This window comes from Octopus bimaculoides, chromosome 12 (assembly GCF_046866305.1).
Source record: "Octopus bimaculoides isolate indiv1 chromosome 12, ASM4686630v1, whole genome shotgun sequence".
NCBI lineage: Eukaryota > Metazoa > Mollusca > Cephalopoda > Octopoda > Octopodidae > Octopus > Octopus bimaculoides.
In genome coordinates, this window is record NC_142939.1 from 38,087,493 (window position 1) to 38,106,777 (window position 19,285).

At 35.2% G+C, this 19,285-nt stretch overlaps 1 protein-coding gene across 10 annotated transcripts in view; it reads right to left on the reverse strand.

The window, feature by feature from the left end:
• Window positions 1-2,577: 2,577 nt before the first annotated feature.
• LOC106879092 (alpha- and gamma-adaptin-binding protein p34) overlaps window positions 2,578-19,285 on the reverse strand; it is a 209,338-nt gene continuing 192,630 nt past the window's right edge. For 9 of the 10 annotated variants that reach the window (XR_016243832.1, XR_008265306.2, XR_008265305.2 and 6 more), the window contains one exon: window positions 2,578-8,846. Coding sequence is in view for 4 of the 10 variants with exons in the window: in XM_089360925.1 (XP_089217051.1) it covers window positions 8,766-8,846 (81 nt within the window). In the remaining 6 variants the exon portion in view is untranslated. The remainder of the gene's footprint in view (window positions 8,847-19,285) is intronic. The other variant, XR_016243831.1, reaches the window with a different exon arrangement.

Below are 19,285 nucleotides of genomic sequence, written 5' to 3' on the forward strand. Positions count from 1 at the left end.
CCATGTCGTGAAAACGTGCATGGTACCAACACACCGAAGAACTGTTGGTTGAAAAGTGTTACGTTGTTAAGAGAAAGAACGGCTTCGCGAACGCTGTCTAACACAATAGAATCGAGCTATTTGGCGATAGCCTTCAACAAGGTGTCTCCATTTTTATTATCAGGCTGATGTGGAGAAGACGATGAAGCAATAACCAAATTAGCTATGGTGGGTCTGTGAGAGCATTCCATTATTCTATTTGCAGATGAAGCAATTTGATCTATATAGTTGGTGTCAACCATATTCGCCAATATCGTCTGTACATTAGTTGGTAAGCGGGAAAAAAATAATTTTTTATGAAGAAGCTATCTGCAGGTGTATCATCACTGAGTTCTCGGATTCGCCTAAACATTAAGTTTCCTGTGCATTGTTACGCCCGATCGCTATCCTCTACCCAATTTCTTTTTTTAACAGGAATACATCATTTGCGAGTTAAAGTACTAGTGGCTTTAACTAGAGCAGGACATTGAAATAGAAATGATTCCCTTTTTTACTATTTTAACTTAATTACTTTATGCTGTTTTCATTGTAGTGAACAAAATATTTAAACCATAATTTGCAGTTGACTGAGTACCTTTAGTTAAAATAGTTGATGATGAAATTGTCAGCTATTTTGAGATGATAATAGGCATCAATCCACTTACAAGAGGATTTTACTAACCATTTCGAGAATGTACTGGACACCAGGTGAAAGCAAAGTTTGAGTATAATGAAATGTAACAGGATAGTAGCAGAGTGAGTAAGAAAGGGGGTGGGGAGAAGATTAATGTTAGGGATCAGAAGCAGTGCTAGGGAAAGAGAATTTGTGACAGTGGGTTAGTGGAATAGAGTGATAAGAATGGTGGGGGTGGGTTGAATGGGAAGAGAGAGATAAGGTGATGATGAGAAGCCAGTGCATTTCCAGAGAGGGTGAGTCTGCCAGAGTACAATCCCTCTCCACTCAAGGATCCTGATTTAGAAAGATAAAGAGTGTATAACAAGATATGGGTGACAAGGTTAAGAGGTTAGGAATGTATAAAATGCCTCGATCAAGTACTTTCCTCTCAATTATAGGTGATATGGTAAAGTGAGCCGAAGAGGTGATGGGGAGATGAGATAGAATAAGTATAGTGAGTAGAAGAAATACTGAGACACGATGATACAGAATAGGCAATAATCATGCTTTCCTAAGCTTACATAGGATGTCTTATCTACTACATCATGTTTCCTCAGCTGACATAGTTCTCCACCAACACACCTTCGGATAATTTTTCACTTCATCCTAAGTCTTCCTCTCACAGATACCATTAAGAGTAGTAGATGCATGTTTATGCAACTGCGATCTTTCATTCACATCATATGCCCATACCACCTAATTCCCTTTACACTCCTGTTTGTCTCAGTTCATTTATATTTCATCCTACAGTGTACTGATATGATGCATGCTCAACTCATTTCTTTCTAGTCGTTGCAGATCCTCCATATTTAAGGCTATCAACTGCTGTGCAGCAACTCACTTCACACATAAGCGTGATACAATCAGCTCTTCACTTTGAGAGAAGCAACATCCATACAGGTAAGCAATATCCATACATTTAAAACACAATGTTCCCCAAGAGCTCTTAGTGCACCTGCTGCATGTGAAATCTACCTTCTGCAAACACAGCAGGGCTATGTCCCTATGCTATCTTCCTTGCTATTTACTAGAACTTTTGTTTTCACTAAGTTTACTTTAATGTCTTTCAATTTTAGGATGTGTTTCCATATCTGAAACTACTGTTTCAATTCTTCTACTGATTCTGCTATAAGGATTACTGTTATCAGTATCCAGTTCCCATGAATAACCAGTATTAAATTCCTGTTATGGTTTGGCGGATTATGATAAATGGGAAAAGATTAAGTATTGAGCACCGAAGGCTGTTTCTAGAGTGATGAATGCTTGATATAGGGGTTTACTCCTAGCCATATACTTATCTTGCAGTTGTCTCACAAAGACTATGGCATCAATGGTGCTTCTTCCTGTGACAGAGCCCAACTGCACCTCATACAAGCTAATCTTTCTCTAATCAATTTTGCAATAACTCTTTCTTTAACCATCATAACCTGATTCCAACATTACATGTTTATCTTTGTAGTAGTTTACAATACTACAACACCAGTCATTGTGTATGAGACAGTTTATTCCTGATGGCCCAGCTACTATCATTACTTTCATGTCCTTTGTTACTCTATGTTTGGTTACTGTATGTGTACCACTACTTTTGTAATAGTTTCCTATTTGGAAATAGATAATAAATATATTTTTCTTTTGAAGTAGGAATCTATATTGATGAACATATCACTTATAACTTACTAAAAGTTATCATGCAGAAAAATCCTGACTCCAGCTACATAAACGCCATAGCGAGAAATATATACTCTGAAACATAATGGACATTTTATGCATGTATGTATGTTATAAATAAATTCATGTTCTTTTAACCACTATAAAAAAATACAGTTTCATAATTACAGAAATAAATTTCATTAACAAGATGAAGAACATGAAGAAAGAGAAAATAATTACTACATTAGTTTATTTATGTACATTTAGCATTTATAGTACAATTGGAAAGTAAAGTCATTTTGTTGTAGAGAGTTACGACTTAAAATATACACGAGCTAATCCTTCATACTAACTACTAGAGTTCACAAGAATTCAAATGTCTTGTTGGATTTAAGTGATAGACATGGCATAAAAAAATAGCCAATATCTCAAGGAATGAGTGTCGTGGAGTTTAGTAACATCCAACGATCACTATTGTGAGTGCCGTGGGGTTTAGTAATATCCTACAAACACTGAGTAATTTCCCAAAAATCAGGGTTTTTATAACTGCCCATGTCCGAATTCTAAGAACCGTATTTCATGAAAGATTTCTTTGACAAAAGTTTAGAATGCCTAATTTTAACCAATGGGATTACCAACAATTATGCTTGTTTAGGCAAACGACCATACATCATATTGCCGCCTTTGATGACTTGCTACAGTACCATACTTGGATAGCTAGACTCCCTGTTGGGTTTATATGGAATAGATTCTCTCTCCACTACACACTCTTATCTATATTCAATGAGAGCTAGTGTTACTCATTTCACTCTATACACATTTCTATCTCAATTCTCATGTCATAGAACATACTTCTTTGTCTCTCTGCTAAGTGTATCTGATAGTTTCTTTTTTATCTTTTCTGCTTGGGTTTCACATTTTTGGAATTTTGGTATATTGATGTAATTTTTTACACTGATGTTATTCACTTGTTCCAGAAAAATTTTAGGAATATGTTACAGAGGCTTAAAGTTTGACGATTTTAACCCAATCAGAAAACAGGATTTGGAAACTGACATTTTCTGCATGATAACTTTTATAAGAGAAAATGAAAGCAATATATTATGACGAAAGTACTTATACGTCTTGAAGTTTTAGTAAATTTAAATGAATAAAGTCAAGTGAAACGTTGGAATAAGCAATATAAAAAGGAAAAATCATAAATGAAATTATCAAATTTTTTTGTGAAAAAAAAAAAAAAAAAGGTATATTACTACTGTAGTTCAGTGAAAATTCAACAACGTATGTCTGGGGTTTATGGTTTGAGTTAGGGTTTAGGATTGAGTGGAATTTAGGGTCAGTAATATTTTTTTACAATTTTTCTAGAGCAAATGAATAACAGAATCAGATTCAGTGTGAAAAATTACATCAGTATACCAAATTTGACAAAAACAATTAATGCATTATTCATAGTGTAAATTCAAGTAACAGCTTGGCTTGTTACTATTAAAACAAACACCAATGTGTCTCTGGTTTACAATTGGCTAAAATTACCCCAAATTTTGAAAGCTATTAAGTTTTTATTTATTAAGTTAAAGCAAAAATGAATTTTATTTTCATAATTAGCATACAAAACTTACATCAGTACACCAAATTTGAAATTAATTGGAACAAAATTAAAGGTGTTGAAAATTGAAAGCCAAACAGAAGAGATGTTTTCTGTTGCCCCTCCTCTTCTTTTTCAATTTTCCCAAGCTTGTCTCTTTGCTGTTATGGCATTGTCTACAATATTGCTCTACCACCAAATCACTCTATATTTGGTTGGGACCTAGCACCAGTCTCTAGCTCCCAGCAGATTATTCCTTAAACACTGCCAATTTTGTTCTGTTATAAGTTTCTATTTCCTCTTGGTAAGAGTGTCATTTAATAACTCTCTGAATCTATGATCTTTCAAGTTCCATGTCTTTCGTGTCCAAATCATCTTTTGTCTCTGAGTCAGTGAAATCCTTACTTTGAAACCAGTAATCAGTAGTTTCTGTTGGGAGGTACATTCTTTACTTGAGAAAGACTGCATTTAGTCATTTGCCAGTCCTGCTTTCTGGTGAAAGTAAAATCTATCTAGCTTGTTTGTTCACCTGACTGGTTGATTTGCTGAAGTTCATATGTAGATAGTGAGATCATTTGCATCACAGAACTCTCGCAGTCGTAATCTCTCCTCATTTTTTTTGTACTGAACACATATAGCTATGTAGGCCAGAAATGGCATCATGGTGTTGTTCAATATGGCCATTAAAATTGCCGGCTATGATAATGAAGTCTGTTATCAAAGTAATCTGCAGAAAGTCTTCATAAAAAGCTTGTCTGTTTATCTACTAGTCCTGAATGTGCTGCATATAAGGAGATAATGTCAGTTATTTTGCCAATGGTTAGTCAAATAATTCTATCCATGTTTCTTCTAACAGAATGCCTTATGCAGACTTGGAGGGTGGCTGCCCTAAAGCTTTGAATCTAAAATGAAGTGTTGGGGACAGGATTCTAGTTGCACTTGGGTAAACTTAACATTTTTTGTGTGCTTGTATTATAGTTTTGCATGAATTCGCACCCTTTTTGTATGTGGTCAAAGATATTTCTCTAAATGTTTGATTCGCTGTTTATTCCAACATTCATTGATGAGCCACCATATATAATCAACACAACAGGTGCCAGTCATTGCTACTTTCTAAAGAGCTTCAGCGAGAAAGGTATGTATATGAACTACATAGAATCTCACTTACTGATTTGAATGTATGGTCGTAAGGAGGTACATGTGTAGAAGGCCTGTGAAAATATACATATATATATACACAAATAGGAATGGCTTTTCTGATAATTAGATGTTTATAAATCATTAAATACCCAATTCTTTATAAACATCTAATTATTAAAGTGGAAAAATTGTCAGAAAAGCCATTCCTATTTTCTTCAAATATATAACACTGTACTTTCTATCTCTAAATCTACTTTATACACACACACAAACACATGCAAATATAGAGCTATGAAGGTGGGTAGGTTATCATCATCATTGTTTAACATCCACTTTCAATGCTGGCACAGCTTAGATGGTTTGACTGAAAACTGGTAAGCCAGGTAGCTGCACCAAGTTCCAATATGATTTGGCAAGGTTTCTACATCTCGATGCTCTTCCTAACACCAACCAATCCAAGAGTAGTGGGTGCTTTTTATGTGCCACCGGCACAGGTGTCATAGATGTGACACTTGCATCAGCCATGACTATGATTTCACTTGGTACAGTATATTGCCAAAGATCTCAGTTACCTGTCACTGCTTCCGTGAGGTCCAATGCTCAAATGATGTTTTTTATGTGCACTAGCATGGGTGTCAGATGGCACTGGCTTTGTCCAGGTCTTCTCAGCATAGAATATTGCCCAACGTTTGAAGGGTACTTTTTACATGCCAGTTATGCAACACTAGCATTGTTATGACTATGATCTCACTTGGTTTGATGGGTCTTCTCAAGCACGGCCATATCGCTAAAGGTCTTGGTCACTTGTCATTGCACCCATGAGGCCCAACATTCAAAAATCATGCTTCAACACCTTGTCCCATGTCTACCTGGATCTACCACAGGTTTAAAGTGTGGCACATCTTCACACAGCAGTCCTTGTCCATATGTATCATGACCATACCAGCACACTTGTCTTTTGCACACCATAACTGATGCTTCTTAAGCTCAACGTTTCTCTCAGGATGCTTACACTCTGTTGTGCATTCACACTGACATTACATATCCAGCAAAGCATACTAGCTTCACTTCTTTCATGTTTCACTGCTCTCTAACATGACTGTTTGCACACAGGCATCATACAGTCTGCCTTTCACTCTGAGAGAGAGGCCCTTTATTACCAGCAGAGATAGGAGCTCTCTGAATAGCCCAGGCTATTCCTATTCTAGCAGCCAAGCTCTCAGAGCATCCACCCCCGCTACTGATTTGGTCACCTAGGTAACGGAAGCTATTGACTACTTCTAGTTTTCCCCTGGCATGTGATGGAGTCTATTTTCTGTACATTTTAGTGTTTATTGTACCTGTGCACACACAAAAACTATTTTCCCTGTTAACCTTCCTATGATATTGCTGCACCTCTTATGTGTCCAAAGCTTACACTGGGTACATCTTATTGAGTTTCTGCCTATGCCCTTTCTAGAGATCAAGCAGGACTATCTACCTGAAGGAATTTGTGATTTGTCTGCATTCCTACTTAATAAAACTGGTTTTTGCTTAAAAGTGAGAAATATGTCAAACATTACAGCAGGTAGACTAGATTTGTATGCATAATTCATCTTGAGACAATAATCTATGAATATTAAGTAAAAATGGCCACATTTTAAAAAGTGACTGGCTAAAAAGATTTAGAAGAAACAACTCAAAGAGAAAATTTCACTTTGAGAGATTGCAATCAACAGAGTGTTTACTAAGAGACAAAACAGCACATTTTCTGCATGTGTGGTACATTTGTGTTATTGGGTGTGAAGAAAGAGGATGGTGAATTTGGTGGCTGCTACTTAAGTCTGTTGTGGAATAAGGTGTCTAAGTGGTTTTTGTAAAGTTATTGTGGAGCTGAGTCTGCAAAATGGTGTGAGGATGTGAATATGATGTTATTTGGATATGTGGTATGGATGTGTGGAAATGTGTAGGGATAGAGAGGAGGTAAATTGCTAACTAGTGGTCTGCATTGTTTCTTAAAGTGGTGGTATTTTCCATATGAGTTACTAGCAAGGAATGTTTTTGAAAACTTTGCTAATGCTGATAATAGAATTGTACATGTAGGAGTGTTTTTAAATGATTAAAGCCATCATGGACTTTTTTTGTGTTAGGTTTATGAGGGATATGTGGGTTAGTGATATCAAGGATTAGTCTTCCTAGAATTTTTGATGCTATTTCACTTGAGTTTTTGTTGGTTCAAGTAGTTGCAGTTGGTGAGTGTAGTAGTGTAATCTCAGCAGGTCTGACACAATTTAATAAATTTTGGATTATTTCTGTTGAAAGTACCTTCCACCACCAATTTACAGTGCCTTTTCAATTAGTATTGACCATTTATATTCATATGCATGTTTTCTCATTATTTTTGCTCACACTGGCCAATATTTTTAATCTCCATATTTTACACCAAAATTTTCTTGTAAGTTAATATTCAACACCCTTCTTTTTAAGTGTATTCGTCTTTTACTGCATATGCTTTGATTTCAATAATCATAATTTATTCTTACACTGTACCTCACTTCTTAGTTTTTTTGTAAGATTTATCTCAAAAATAACAGTTCCTTGAGCTTTACAGCTTCCTCCAATCCTAGTCATTATGCTATCACTCATTCTGCTTCTAATATTACACAAGTATCAAAATTACTATATTATTTTGAGAGAGTCATTCAGACTGTCTTTAGTTTATGGATGCTAATCTGTTTATTGATAAATGAAATAAACAGCTATAAAGAGAAAAAGTCTGTTAAAAAATAAAAGTAGTGCTATAAAACAATCATCTGGCTCAAGTCAATAAAAACACAGTTCAATGAATCAACAGTATATCAGATAAACTTTTAACATTTAATATATGTGAGCAATTGTACTTGCTAAACCATCAGGCAACCTTTCTAGCCCATGACCTAGAATGATTTCCCCCCCACCCCCAGTTTCTGAGATATCTAAGACTCTTGGTAGTTTTTGGTGCTGCAAAAATAATAAAAGTTATAAAAGAAAATATTTCTTGATATAATGAATAATAGCTTCTTTTATCTTATTTTCTTTTCCTTATTTTTCTATTTACTTTTTCTCTGCGAAGTCTTGAGGAAATAATCAATTGACTCAAACATAGTTAATCTCGTACAGATAATATGCTGTCTTATATGGTGAAAACAGTTTTTTTTCCCAAAGAGATAGATAACTATATATTCAAATCCTTACAAAATCTTGGACTGAATTTTAAGATTGGAGGAAAATGTTAGGCCTTCCTGTATTGTATTTTATACTCAAGATATACATGGTATTCTGTTTACTTTTGCAGATATACAATAGGAGAAGATAATTCAGTGGCATTTGAACATATTCATGGCTGTGTATTTCCTGCAAAGTAATCACTATCCTATGAATAAGAAACATACTATGACACAAGAATATGAGGATAGCTAACAGAAGAATAAAAAGTTTTGTTATTTATGGGTAAGATGTGTTAAAGTAGTAATTGATTTAAATGGTAAGCATTTCTCTGAAATATTAGGAAAAAACAGCTAGATTATACACCAAATTATTAAAATTTAAATTTTACTTCTTAGACATAGAAATGTTTGTTACTTTTCTATATATAGATACGTTTTAGCTTATATACAACAGTAAAATGCATGAAAATGCAATTTCATATATAAATCTATGTTATTAGGTAGTAATATTTCATGTTTCAACATCAGTGTCTGATGAGTCATCTATTTCATCAGAATTTCCACCAATAGCCCTCCAAAATGACAGAGTTGCCTAAACGAAAAAGAGAAAGAATTGAATGTATAAGAAATGCAAAGCAATATTTAGAAATATAAAAATATATATCAATCATACAAATCAATTTTAAAATACAGATATAAAGAACTTAACCAGTTCTTTGCAGGCATTTAGGATATTGTTCGACTGCTAATTCAGGTGAGCACAGCTGATTAAAAGGTACCCTATTGGAGAGCTGATTATATGGCTTAAGTTTTGATTCCTAGTTGTTGTCTCTTCAGTTACCCCAGTCTCTGATTAACACACCACCTCCGCAAATACTTGAAATTTTTCTGCACTTATGAAGACACCTATCAATCTCTTCATGTCCATTGAATTGTTTGATTCCTACCTAATCAAAGTAACTAGGTTCATATCACCTTACCCTATAAGCAGCCATCTGTTGAACCCACTGGTACTTCAAATCTGCTAATTTTACTCTCACTACCCTTAATAGTAAATGTGCTTTACCTCTGACCTATCCAAGACAACAAAGTAGGTGACTCACACCACCTTTGAAGATATGTTTAGATATGTCTGTCTATAGTCCCCTCACGATTCCAAATCTTTCAATTAGTTCACGAGCAGTTGCACTGTAGCAGTACAGAAAAAGAAAGAAAAAAACCGTCCCTTTATTGTAAATTCAGTTTGGAGCTAGAAGCAAAATAGTCGGAAGATGTGGCAATGACTTTATTTATAGTTCTACTTACATAGCCATTTTAGTTACAAAACAGTATACTTTCATTATATTATATTTAAAATTAACCAAAAGCAGTGCTGTGCACCATGAATTAATCTGCAAAGTTAGAAGAAGGGAAACCTTTAAATAAGACAAGATCTAGCTCTAGTTTGAAAGGTGAGAGAGCTTGCCTGCCATATAATATACAAAAACCTTTGCTTTTTAACCAGTAATCTTGCAAGTTAGTGATGGTAGATGACTTCCTCAAGGTATGTATAAAATCAATACATATTTTTTGTTGTTAAAAATGAAGAGACATTGACAATTGCATTGTTTCTCAAACATTTGTTGCTTATGGACCCCTTTGATTTCAATTTTACTCAGGTGGACCCTTCTAGCCATTCAATGTTAAAATATCTTATTACCATATTTCCCAGCTTATAAGACGCATTTATTTAGAAGGTAATAATCAGAAAAAAAAGTTAAGAGTGCCTAATACCAAGTAATATTTACTCTATTAGCAAACGTCAGCAAAAGCTTGTTTCAACTTGTTCTTTCAGCTGTGACTTCAGAACATTAAATATTATGTTAAAATCTATTGGAGTTCTTCACTTTTATTTTTAAAACACTGTCATCAGATTAGTGAGGAAATAAAAAGGAAAAACTATAATTTTATTCATCTTCATACCCAGAAAATTCACTGCTGTCTACAAAATCAGAAAAATCACTGTTTTCTGTTCCATCATACCACATTTTTTAAAAGACTTCACAATAATCTGTTTTCACTTTTTCTCATGCAATAGTCTGTTTTCACTTTCTCTCTTGCATTATCTGATGTTTTAATAGTCACATTTTTATTAGTAAGTAAATCAACAGTCCTGTTAGAAGGAACATCAAAAGTGAGGGGAACCTAGTCCATGTTTCCAATTTGGCTGAGCTCATACATGGTTTATTTTCTGGCATTAATTAGAAACCTTCGTATTCATCAGGCATTCTCTGAGCAATCCTAGTGTGGGTCCTCATTTCATAAACTGTATTTCATAAACCGGTAACACCAGCTTGCAGTGCCATGAAAATCTTCTATCCCATTTTGTTTTGCCCAAGCTCTGACCTCATTCATTATAGTTGATGTACACACAGCATGACCATAATTCCTTTCATTTATTACCTAGTTCTTAATTTCATCTTCCAGTGCTGGCCATCTTGCTGGTTTACGATGAAGATTATGCTTTTTCTTCTGTGCTGTCCTCAGTCTGTCTTCTTGTTGATGCCATGCTTTTATCATCTTCACAATAGGTGGTGGCCCAAACTTCCTCTCTGCAGGTCTATTGCCATTTATTTTGGCATAATCAACTACCATTAATTTAAAATGTATGGTACATGCATGACTATTTTTCCCAGCCATCATACAAAAAATGGGTATCGTAGCTGAAAATGTAAAAATTTATGGTACTTCAATATGGTGAAGATAATCTTATTACTATTCGTTTCCCATTGACCCTGGGTTATGATGATCTCCCAATTTGAATTGATGAGTTGGCTGAGTTGCTGCTGTGTGCACAGCTCTATAGAGTGAGGGTCTCAGAGTTCATACTGACATGTCTTTGTCAGTGACTATAGGTTATAAACAAAAATGGCTGCTCCAGCTGTTGTTGGGCCATCATATTTGCTTGGCAATATTTGACACTGTAACTACCATAGCATATGGTAAATATGATTACTGGTACCTAGTAATAAAGTGAAAGATGCTGCTTTGTGGCTTCGGTAGTTAAGAAAAAAGAAAGGAAGGTGTTACTGAAGGAGGAATTTTGTTTTCTGTCAATATCCTAGTACTGTATCTGTATTTCATAAATAGCTTGTCTCAAAATGTTATCAATTTACTGTAATTTTGAAACACTGGACTTGTTTTAGTTTCAATGGCTAGGCATCGGGTGTAACTGGGAGAGCTACAGCTCACCCCACACCAAAAACATATAGCTCCTGTCACTGACCTTCAGTTTATAGGATGCAGGGCGGTATTTGGAGATATTTTGTAGAAAAAAAGTGCATCTAATAAACTGCAAAATATGGTACATACTTATAATTAAATATAATTAAATATAATTTGGAATTGATGAAAAAGTTATTGAAATATTTTGTGTAACGTAGAAGTATAACCAATTTATTGGAGATAAATTTTAAAAGCAAAATCTTATATAGACCCTGAATGGTTTAGAGGGACATATGTAATAATTTACTATGAGCTATGTGTTTTAGAGTAAAGCTTAGTAGCCATAAAGTTAAAGACATATGGTCATGTGATCAAATTTTACTGGTCCAACAAAATCTACAAGTAGCTTGGACCACAGACTGTCTGTCTTAGGCCATGATTGGAATTTCACCAGTGGAGACTTTGCTGCGAGAGCATAATCATTCAATATCACAGTCCATAGTAGTCCAATACATGTAACACCTCATTACTGATTTCATTTCTTGAAATCCCCAGGTCTCCCATATGAAATTCACTTAATACATGCTTTTGTAGTGTGGCTGGCACTACAACTCTTTGTGTGTACATCAACACATTATCACACAGAGAAAAATGGTTTGCGTTTTTGTTACATATATTTTTCTTTTCTTTTACCTTCAATATTTCTTTCATCTTTGCAATGAATTTGTCATTCTCCGATTTTAATTTTATATCTTGAACTGGCAGCTCCCAAATGATGCTACAGAAAATGTTTTTTTATTTCATTTTTTCACTTCAACACAGCAATCATAGTATCTTCGAATAGTTCTGTATTTTTTGGAATTAGCTTTGATAACAATCTGCATGGCCTAACCTCTTGGATAGTGTATACTCCATCTTAAAAATATAATTCAACAATATCGTACCCCAGCAGTGTAACCTATTTGCAGTATGGGTAGGAATTCCTTTCTTCAACCCCAAAATTGATAATAATGGTTGGTGACCAGTTTGTAGCTGAAAACTTCTACCGTGCAAAAATCTGTGAAATTTCTTCATGGCAAAAATGATCGCTAGAGCTTCTTTCTCTATTTGACTATAATTTTTCTTTGCTGCTATCAGAGAAAGTGAGGCATAAACTACTGCCTTCATATTACCGTCTTTATATTTGTGTAGCATTACTACTCCTATGCTGTATTCAGAAGTGTCAGAAGCTACAACAATCTCTGCTGCGGGACTGAAATGAGCCAGCAACAAATCCGATATTAATAATTTTTTAATATCGTTAAGTGCCTTTTGCCAATTATTTGACTAATTCCATTTCACATCCTTTTTTTAGCAAATTAATATAGATTATTAATATAGTGGAGCTCTTAATTCATGCATATTTGGTATATAATTTTGATAATTATTCACTAAACCTAGAAAAGCTTTTAAGGTCATTATATTAGTCAGAGAAGGTATATTTTTAATTGCGTCTGTCCTTGATGGGTCCAATCGTCATCCATTCCTGTCGATAATTTGTCCTAAATACTTAATTTTAGGTAAGAAAAATTCGCATTTTTTCTCAGTGTGAAACCGTAATCTTTTATTTTTTCAAAAACGCATTTTACATGCTTGACATGCTTATCACGAGATTCACTTTTAATTAATATATCATCCAGGTATGGAATTGCAAATTCACAGTCCACTAACATTGTATCCATAACCTGTTGAAAAATTGCAGGTACAATCTTTAGACCAAATGGTAATCTGTTATATTTATATAGTCCTTTACTTGTATTCACTGATAGGTATTTTGAGCATTCCTTGTCAACTCTAACCTGTAGGTTCACATTGGAGAGATCTAGTTTTGAAAATACCTTGCCCCATTTAATTTTGCAAAAATTTCTTCCAGAGTAGGTAGTGGATAGTGGCACATCTTTAGACATTCATTCAAACCAGTGGAAAAATTGACACACACCCTGATTTTGCATATTCCACTTTTTGATGACTCTAGTTTTCTCTGTCTAATTCTTCATTGACGTGTTTTATCACAGCAAAGGTACTGTTCTTTTTGGCTTGAACACTGGTATTGCATTTTCCTTAATTTGGAAACATGCCTCAGTCTTAGCAGACAAACTTAATTTATTCGACAAAACTTCAGAAAAAACATTAAAAAATTTTTTCTTCAATTCATATGATGCCTTATTCAGGAACAATCATTTATGTTTTTACAGAACAGATTTATGGGGAGGTCCCATAAATCGAACAACTCCATCTACTCAGTACTGAATAAGTTTGTTGCACTTTTTAACACAAACACTATTGGTTTACAGATTTTGCCACGAAATGTAATGTAGCTTACCATTTTGCCTAAGAAATATAATCTTTCACCTGTGATGCCTCGTGCACTTTTTGATGTTTTCTTTAATGTAGGTTTTCCAATTTTCTTTCACATGTCAGTATCAATAAGTGTAATGTCACTACCTCTGTCTAGTTGTAGTTTCATGTTTGCATCATTTATTTTTATATACACATGCTTTCTTTTTTGGGTGTCGTCATGACTTTCTGTTGAGCAAACCTTTTTTAGAGAAATTTTTTTTTTTGCTTCACTATGCAGTGTAAGCTTTTATGTCCTATTTTTTGACAACTAAAACATTTCTAAGTTTTAAATGGACAGTCTTTATTAAAATGCAGACCTCCACACCAATATCATGGATATGGTTGTAGCATTTTTTTTCTTCTTTATTTATTCCCACTTGACCAATTTTCTTTATGTCTTATCACAAGTTGATAATTCTTTAACATTCCTCTGCTACCGCCTGCAGGGTTAAATTCTGGTCCTCCTGTTCTAGTTTCGTAAGAATCTGTGCATCTTTGCTTGTTGTGAATCCTTGCACAAAAATGAGGCATTTAAACATGTCTGGAGATAATTCCTTCAGTTTAAATTTTTCGCACATTTTATTATGATTCCAGCATAGCTGACAAAATCTTTGTCCTCTTTTACTAGGTTCAAACACTCACAGTGACTGTTAAACAGAGAACCCTTATTACTGAACATTTTGGATAGCAATTCAATTGTTTCCTCAAAACAAATTTTACTTGTTTTTTTCAGGCAAGATAAAATTACAGTATTTTTCATGTTCTGAAGGACCTAATTTCTGTAACAGTATTCTCACTTTTTCATCATCTGTCCAGCACTTGCATTCTTCTGTGAAGATTTTTTCTTATCTTCTGAGATACACTGAAAAAATTATACCCTCTTTTGGGTTATGACTAAATTCAGTTATAGCATTTGCAACACTGTCTGGCAAAAATGAACTTGCAGTGTTTCCCGACTTCAACATCAATTCCAGCAACTGATTGTGTTGTCGTGTTGTAGTTGTTGGTGCAACTGTTGCTGTTGCAACTGTAATATGTCCATAATTAACGAATTTTTTGTATCATAAAAAATTGTTTATGACCAACATAAGCCTTGAATTACTTGTCATCACTTTTATAGCGTGATTTCTGGATATGTCACCTTGGTGTCGTGCACTATACAGTGTGATAATAGTACCATAGAACAAATGGGGTAGATACCAACTGTCTCCCAAATACTCTGCCAACAACTGTAACTAATCCAAAACAACTCTCAATGACTATAACAACTTCTCAATAATTTCCTGTGACACCAGGAACTCAGGAACAATACCTTTCAATTTCCTGCGATTTCTCATCTATCGCTCTCAGTCAAACACGTTGCTACTTATACGAATTCAGCTAGTCCACTCTCACAGAGGGTGTCATGATTCTTGCCATAACACATACTTAAATAAGAATTTCAATACAAAGCTCATCACTATGTTTTGTGAAAACATGGTTACACTAAACAAGTAATTGCTCAAAAGTGAGCAACATGCTTTTGGTGCAATATTTGTACACTTTGACTTTTTGGATATTTCTTTTCTACATCCTAACTATCATATTTTACAACAGAAAAAAAAAGTTTTATATTCACAGATAGTGATTTAGAACTTGAAGACAGAAAATTCAGGCAAAATATGCAACCAGTACAACCATGTATATGAAAGAGAATTGGATATTTTGATATCTGATAGCAAAAGCAGTGACTATGATAACAGTTCTGGTAATGAATACGAAAGTGAGGAGTTTCTATCAAAAACATAATGAACAGAGATATAAGAATTGTTTTTTGAAAGAGACAGGACACAGGTACTGTCTTTTCAATGAGTCAAAAGCAATTGACCATTTTTTTCTTATTTTTTCTTCACCAGTTGCCTCAGATAATAACTGTAGAAACAAACTGTTATGCAGAATATAAATAGAAAGAGAGAAAAGATACTGCTGTGAATTTAATTTTTATACAGGGTAAAAGAAACAATAATGTAAGTTAGCATTGCCTAAGGTACAGTGTGGCCTGGAAATTATTGCTTCCATATCATAACTAGGGCCATGTATTATTTTTGGTCCAGCTTGCACTAGATTTAGAAGCTGTGGAATCATAAACATGTTTTACAGTGACTTCAAATAGAAAAGGGCTGTCATTGAATATAAAAAAAGCAAAAGTAAAAAAGAAAGTTAAAATAATCCAACAGCAGAAAGGAAATTTGCAAGTGACTGCATACAAAGATAAGAGGCAAATAAAATTTTTATTCACTTATGCTCAACTACATGTGGGATGAAAATGGCACAGCATTTGTGAATCTCAATGACAGCAGTTGTATGGGGATTGTCAATGGAATGAGTAATAAGTGGAGGTGAGTTTATTGTAAATATGAATACTGTGAATGCAATTATACTATATACCAAATGTGGAGGGGCTCAAAAGCAATGTGACCATCTACAGTTCCAAGCAGATGTAACAACACAATTGAGGGCAGGCTATCCATAAAAAATAACTGTTATACCTCTGAATTCAGCTGGTCTTCATAAAACAGAAAAAAATGCCAACATCAGAAAAAGAGAAAGTTCCTAGTGAACAGTCAAGTGAAATGACTTTCCAATGTGTATTCTGTAAGGTTGCATTATGTAGACTGGAATGCTTTACAAGTTTCCACGATCTTTTATTTATTTAATTTACCTGTAGTTTCAATTTACTTGTAAGGTGAGAGGATATGAAGACTGGGAAAGGTGATACTATTCTATATTTTTGAGATGAGGAATTATGTACATTATTTACAATGGATGGATAGGTGTCCTCATCTTGTTTGTTGTAATCACAATATTTCAGTTGATGTACTCTCTAGCCTTCATCAGGTGTTCTGGTGGAATTTCGAACCCAACCCTTTATTTGACGAATGGGGTACACTATACTCATTCCTAAGGTATGTTGCTGATGTTATTTTTCTGTTATTATTTTTTTAAAGTCCCTGCCTGGGATTGAACTTAGAATCTAAGGGTTAGTAGCCCATGCTCTTATCCACTATGCTATATGCCAATCCCAGGCAGAGACTTGAAAAATAATATCAACAGAAAAATAACATCAGCAATATACCTTAGGAATGAGAACAGTGTACCCCATTAGTCAAATAAAGGGTTTGGTTCAAAATTCCACCAGAACACCTGATGAAGGATGGAGAATACATCAATCGAAACTACAACAAACAAGATAGGACACCTATCTCTCCATTGTAAATAAAGGGAAAGGTGACATCTTAGACAGTAGTAATTACAGAGGTATCAAAATGTTGGACTATGTCATGAAAGTTACAGAAAAGGTTAAAGCTCAACTAATTAGGGAAAGAGTGAAACTAGATGAGATGCATTTTTGTTTTGTGCCAGGAAGAAGCACTACTGATGCTATCTTCCTAGTGAGGCAATTGCAGGAGAAGCACTAAGCAAAAAATAAATTGCATTTGTCAACATGGAGAAAACCTTTGATAGGGTCCCTCATTTTCTCATATGGTAGTCAATGCAGAAGCTAGGGTTAAATGAGTGGTTGGTGATAGCTGTCCAAATCATGTACAGGGATACTGTCAGTAAGGTGAAAGCTGGCAATGAGCACAGTGACATTTAGTTTGCAGGTATAAGTTCACCAAGGATCAGTTCTCAGCTCCTTCTTAGGCAGATGAAGTTGCTCTGAAAGTGTAGTTGCTAAAATAAGAACTAGTTGAGCAAAGTTCAGAGAGATATTACCTTTCTTGGTAACAAAAGGCCTCTCCCTGAGATTGAAAGGCAGACTATGATGCCTGTGTATGGACATACTACATGGCAGTGAAACATGGGCTGGGACTGCTGAAGACATGCAAAAGTAATGAAGCTAGCAAACTCCAGTGGATGTGAAAAATCAGTATGCATGTATGACAAAGTGTAAATGTTTTGAGAGAAAAATTGGATATAAAAAGTACGAGTTATAGCGTGAGAGAGGAAACTGTGCCACGTGATGCATATGCATGAAGACAGCTGCATAAAGAAGTACTGATCTCTAAATGTAGAAGGGACCTGTAAAAGAGGAAGACCCAGGAAGGTGTGGGATGGAGTCATGAAAAGTAATCTTCAGATGTTGAGCCTCACAGAGGAGGTGACAAAAGACTGAGACAATTGGCGACTTGCAGTGCTTGAGAAAACTTGCCCAGCTAAGTAAAATCCATGTCTATGAACTCCTCCCCTACAACCCACCCATACTCAACACTGCTGTTTCCTCCTTCCCTCCATTCTCCCTCAGGTACCTACCTCCACACAATATGTTAAATCCCTTCTCCACAACACATCCTGCTAATACCCCCTCCCTCTACTAGTGCTCATTTGTTACATCTCCCCACCTCTAACTCTCACTCTCCTGAAATAATTTAAAGTCTGTTGTCCATGCTAGCATGGGTTGGATAGTTTGTCCAAGGCTGCGCCAGACTCCAGTCTGATTCAGCATGGTTCCTATGGCTGGATGCCCTTCCTAACGCCAACCACTCTGAGAGTGTAATGGGTGCTTTTACATGCCACCAACATGGGTGCCAGTTGTGTGACACCAGTATCTGCCACGACTATGACTTCACTTGGCTTGATGGGTCTTCTGAAGCATGGCATATCACCAAGGGTTTCGGTCATTTGTTTTTGTCTCCATGAGGCTCAATGCTTGAAAGGTGCTTTTTATGTGCCACTGGCATGGGTGCTAGTTACATGACACCAGCATTAGCCACATTGACTCAGTGAGGCCTACCACTAACACTCAAATGGTGCTTTTTATGTGCCACTGACACAGGTGCCAATTGTGTGACACCAATATCTGCCATGACTACGATTTCACTTGGCTTGACTGGTCTTCCCAAGCACAGCATATTGCCAAGAAATAATTCTATGACTAGCAGAAAGGTATATCATCATCTGAACTAGTTAGTAGTATATCACTGATCCACCTGTTTCCCTGCAAGCCCCACATTAAATTCTTCCTGCCCATATTTATTCAGTGTGAAAATGTTGACACAAAGATGTTCAAATTGAACATTAACTGTATTATCTTACCAGTCATGGAAGACCTGCAATTGTCATGCCTTCCTCTGGACAAAGTCATAAAAAAAAAATCACAAGGTACAATATATTTTGTAGGCCAAGAAAAATAATTGTGTTACATCCCTAAGAAAGGTATTTTGTTGTTAGTATGTTTTTGCCTTATTTGAAATCCATTTTTTACTATTGTGTCTAGATGTCAAGACACCCAAACCCCAATCATCTATGTGTGATATGTGTGAATTCTAAGATGGTCAATTTTCTCCTGGGGCAACAAAGCAGATACACCAAATATACATGCTTTTTATGTATGTTGGACAGCATATTCATGAAAAAACATTGTGTGAGCAAAGACTGGATGCAGCAAAAATGAGTTCCAGAGTCTTT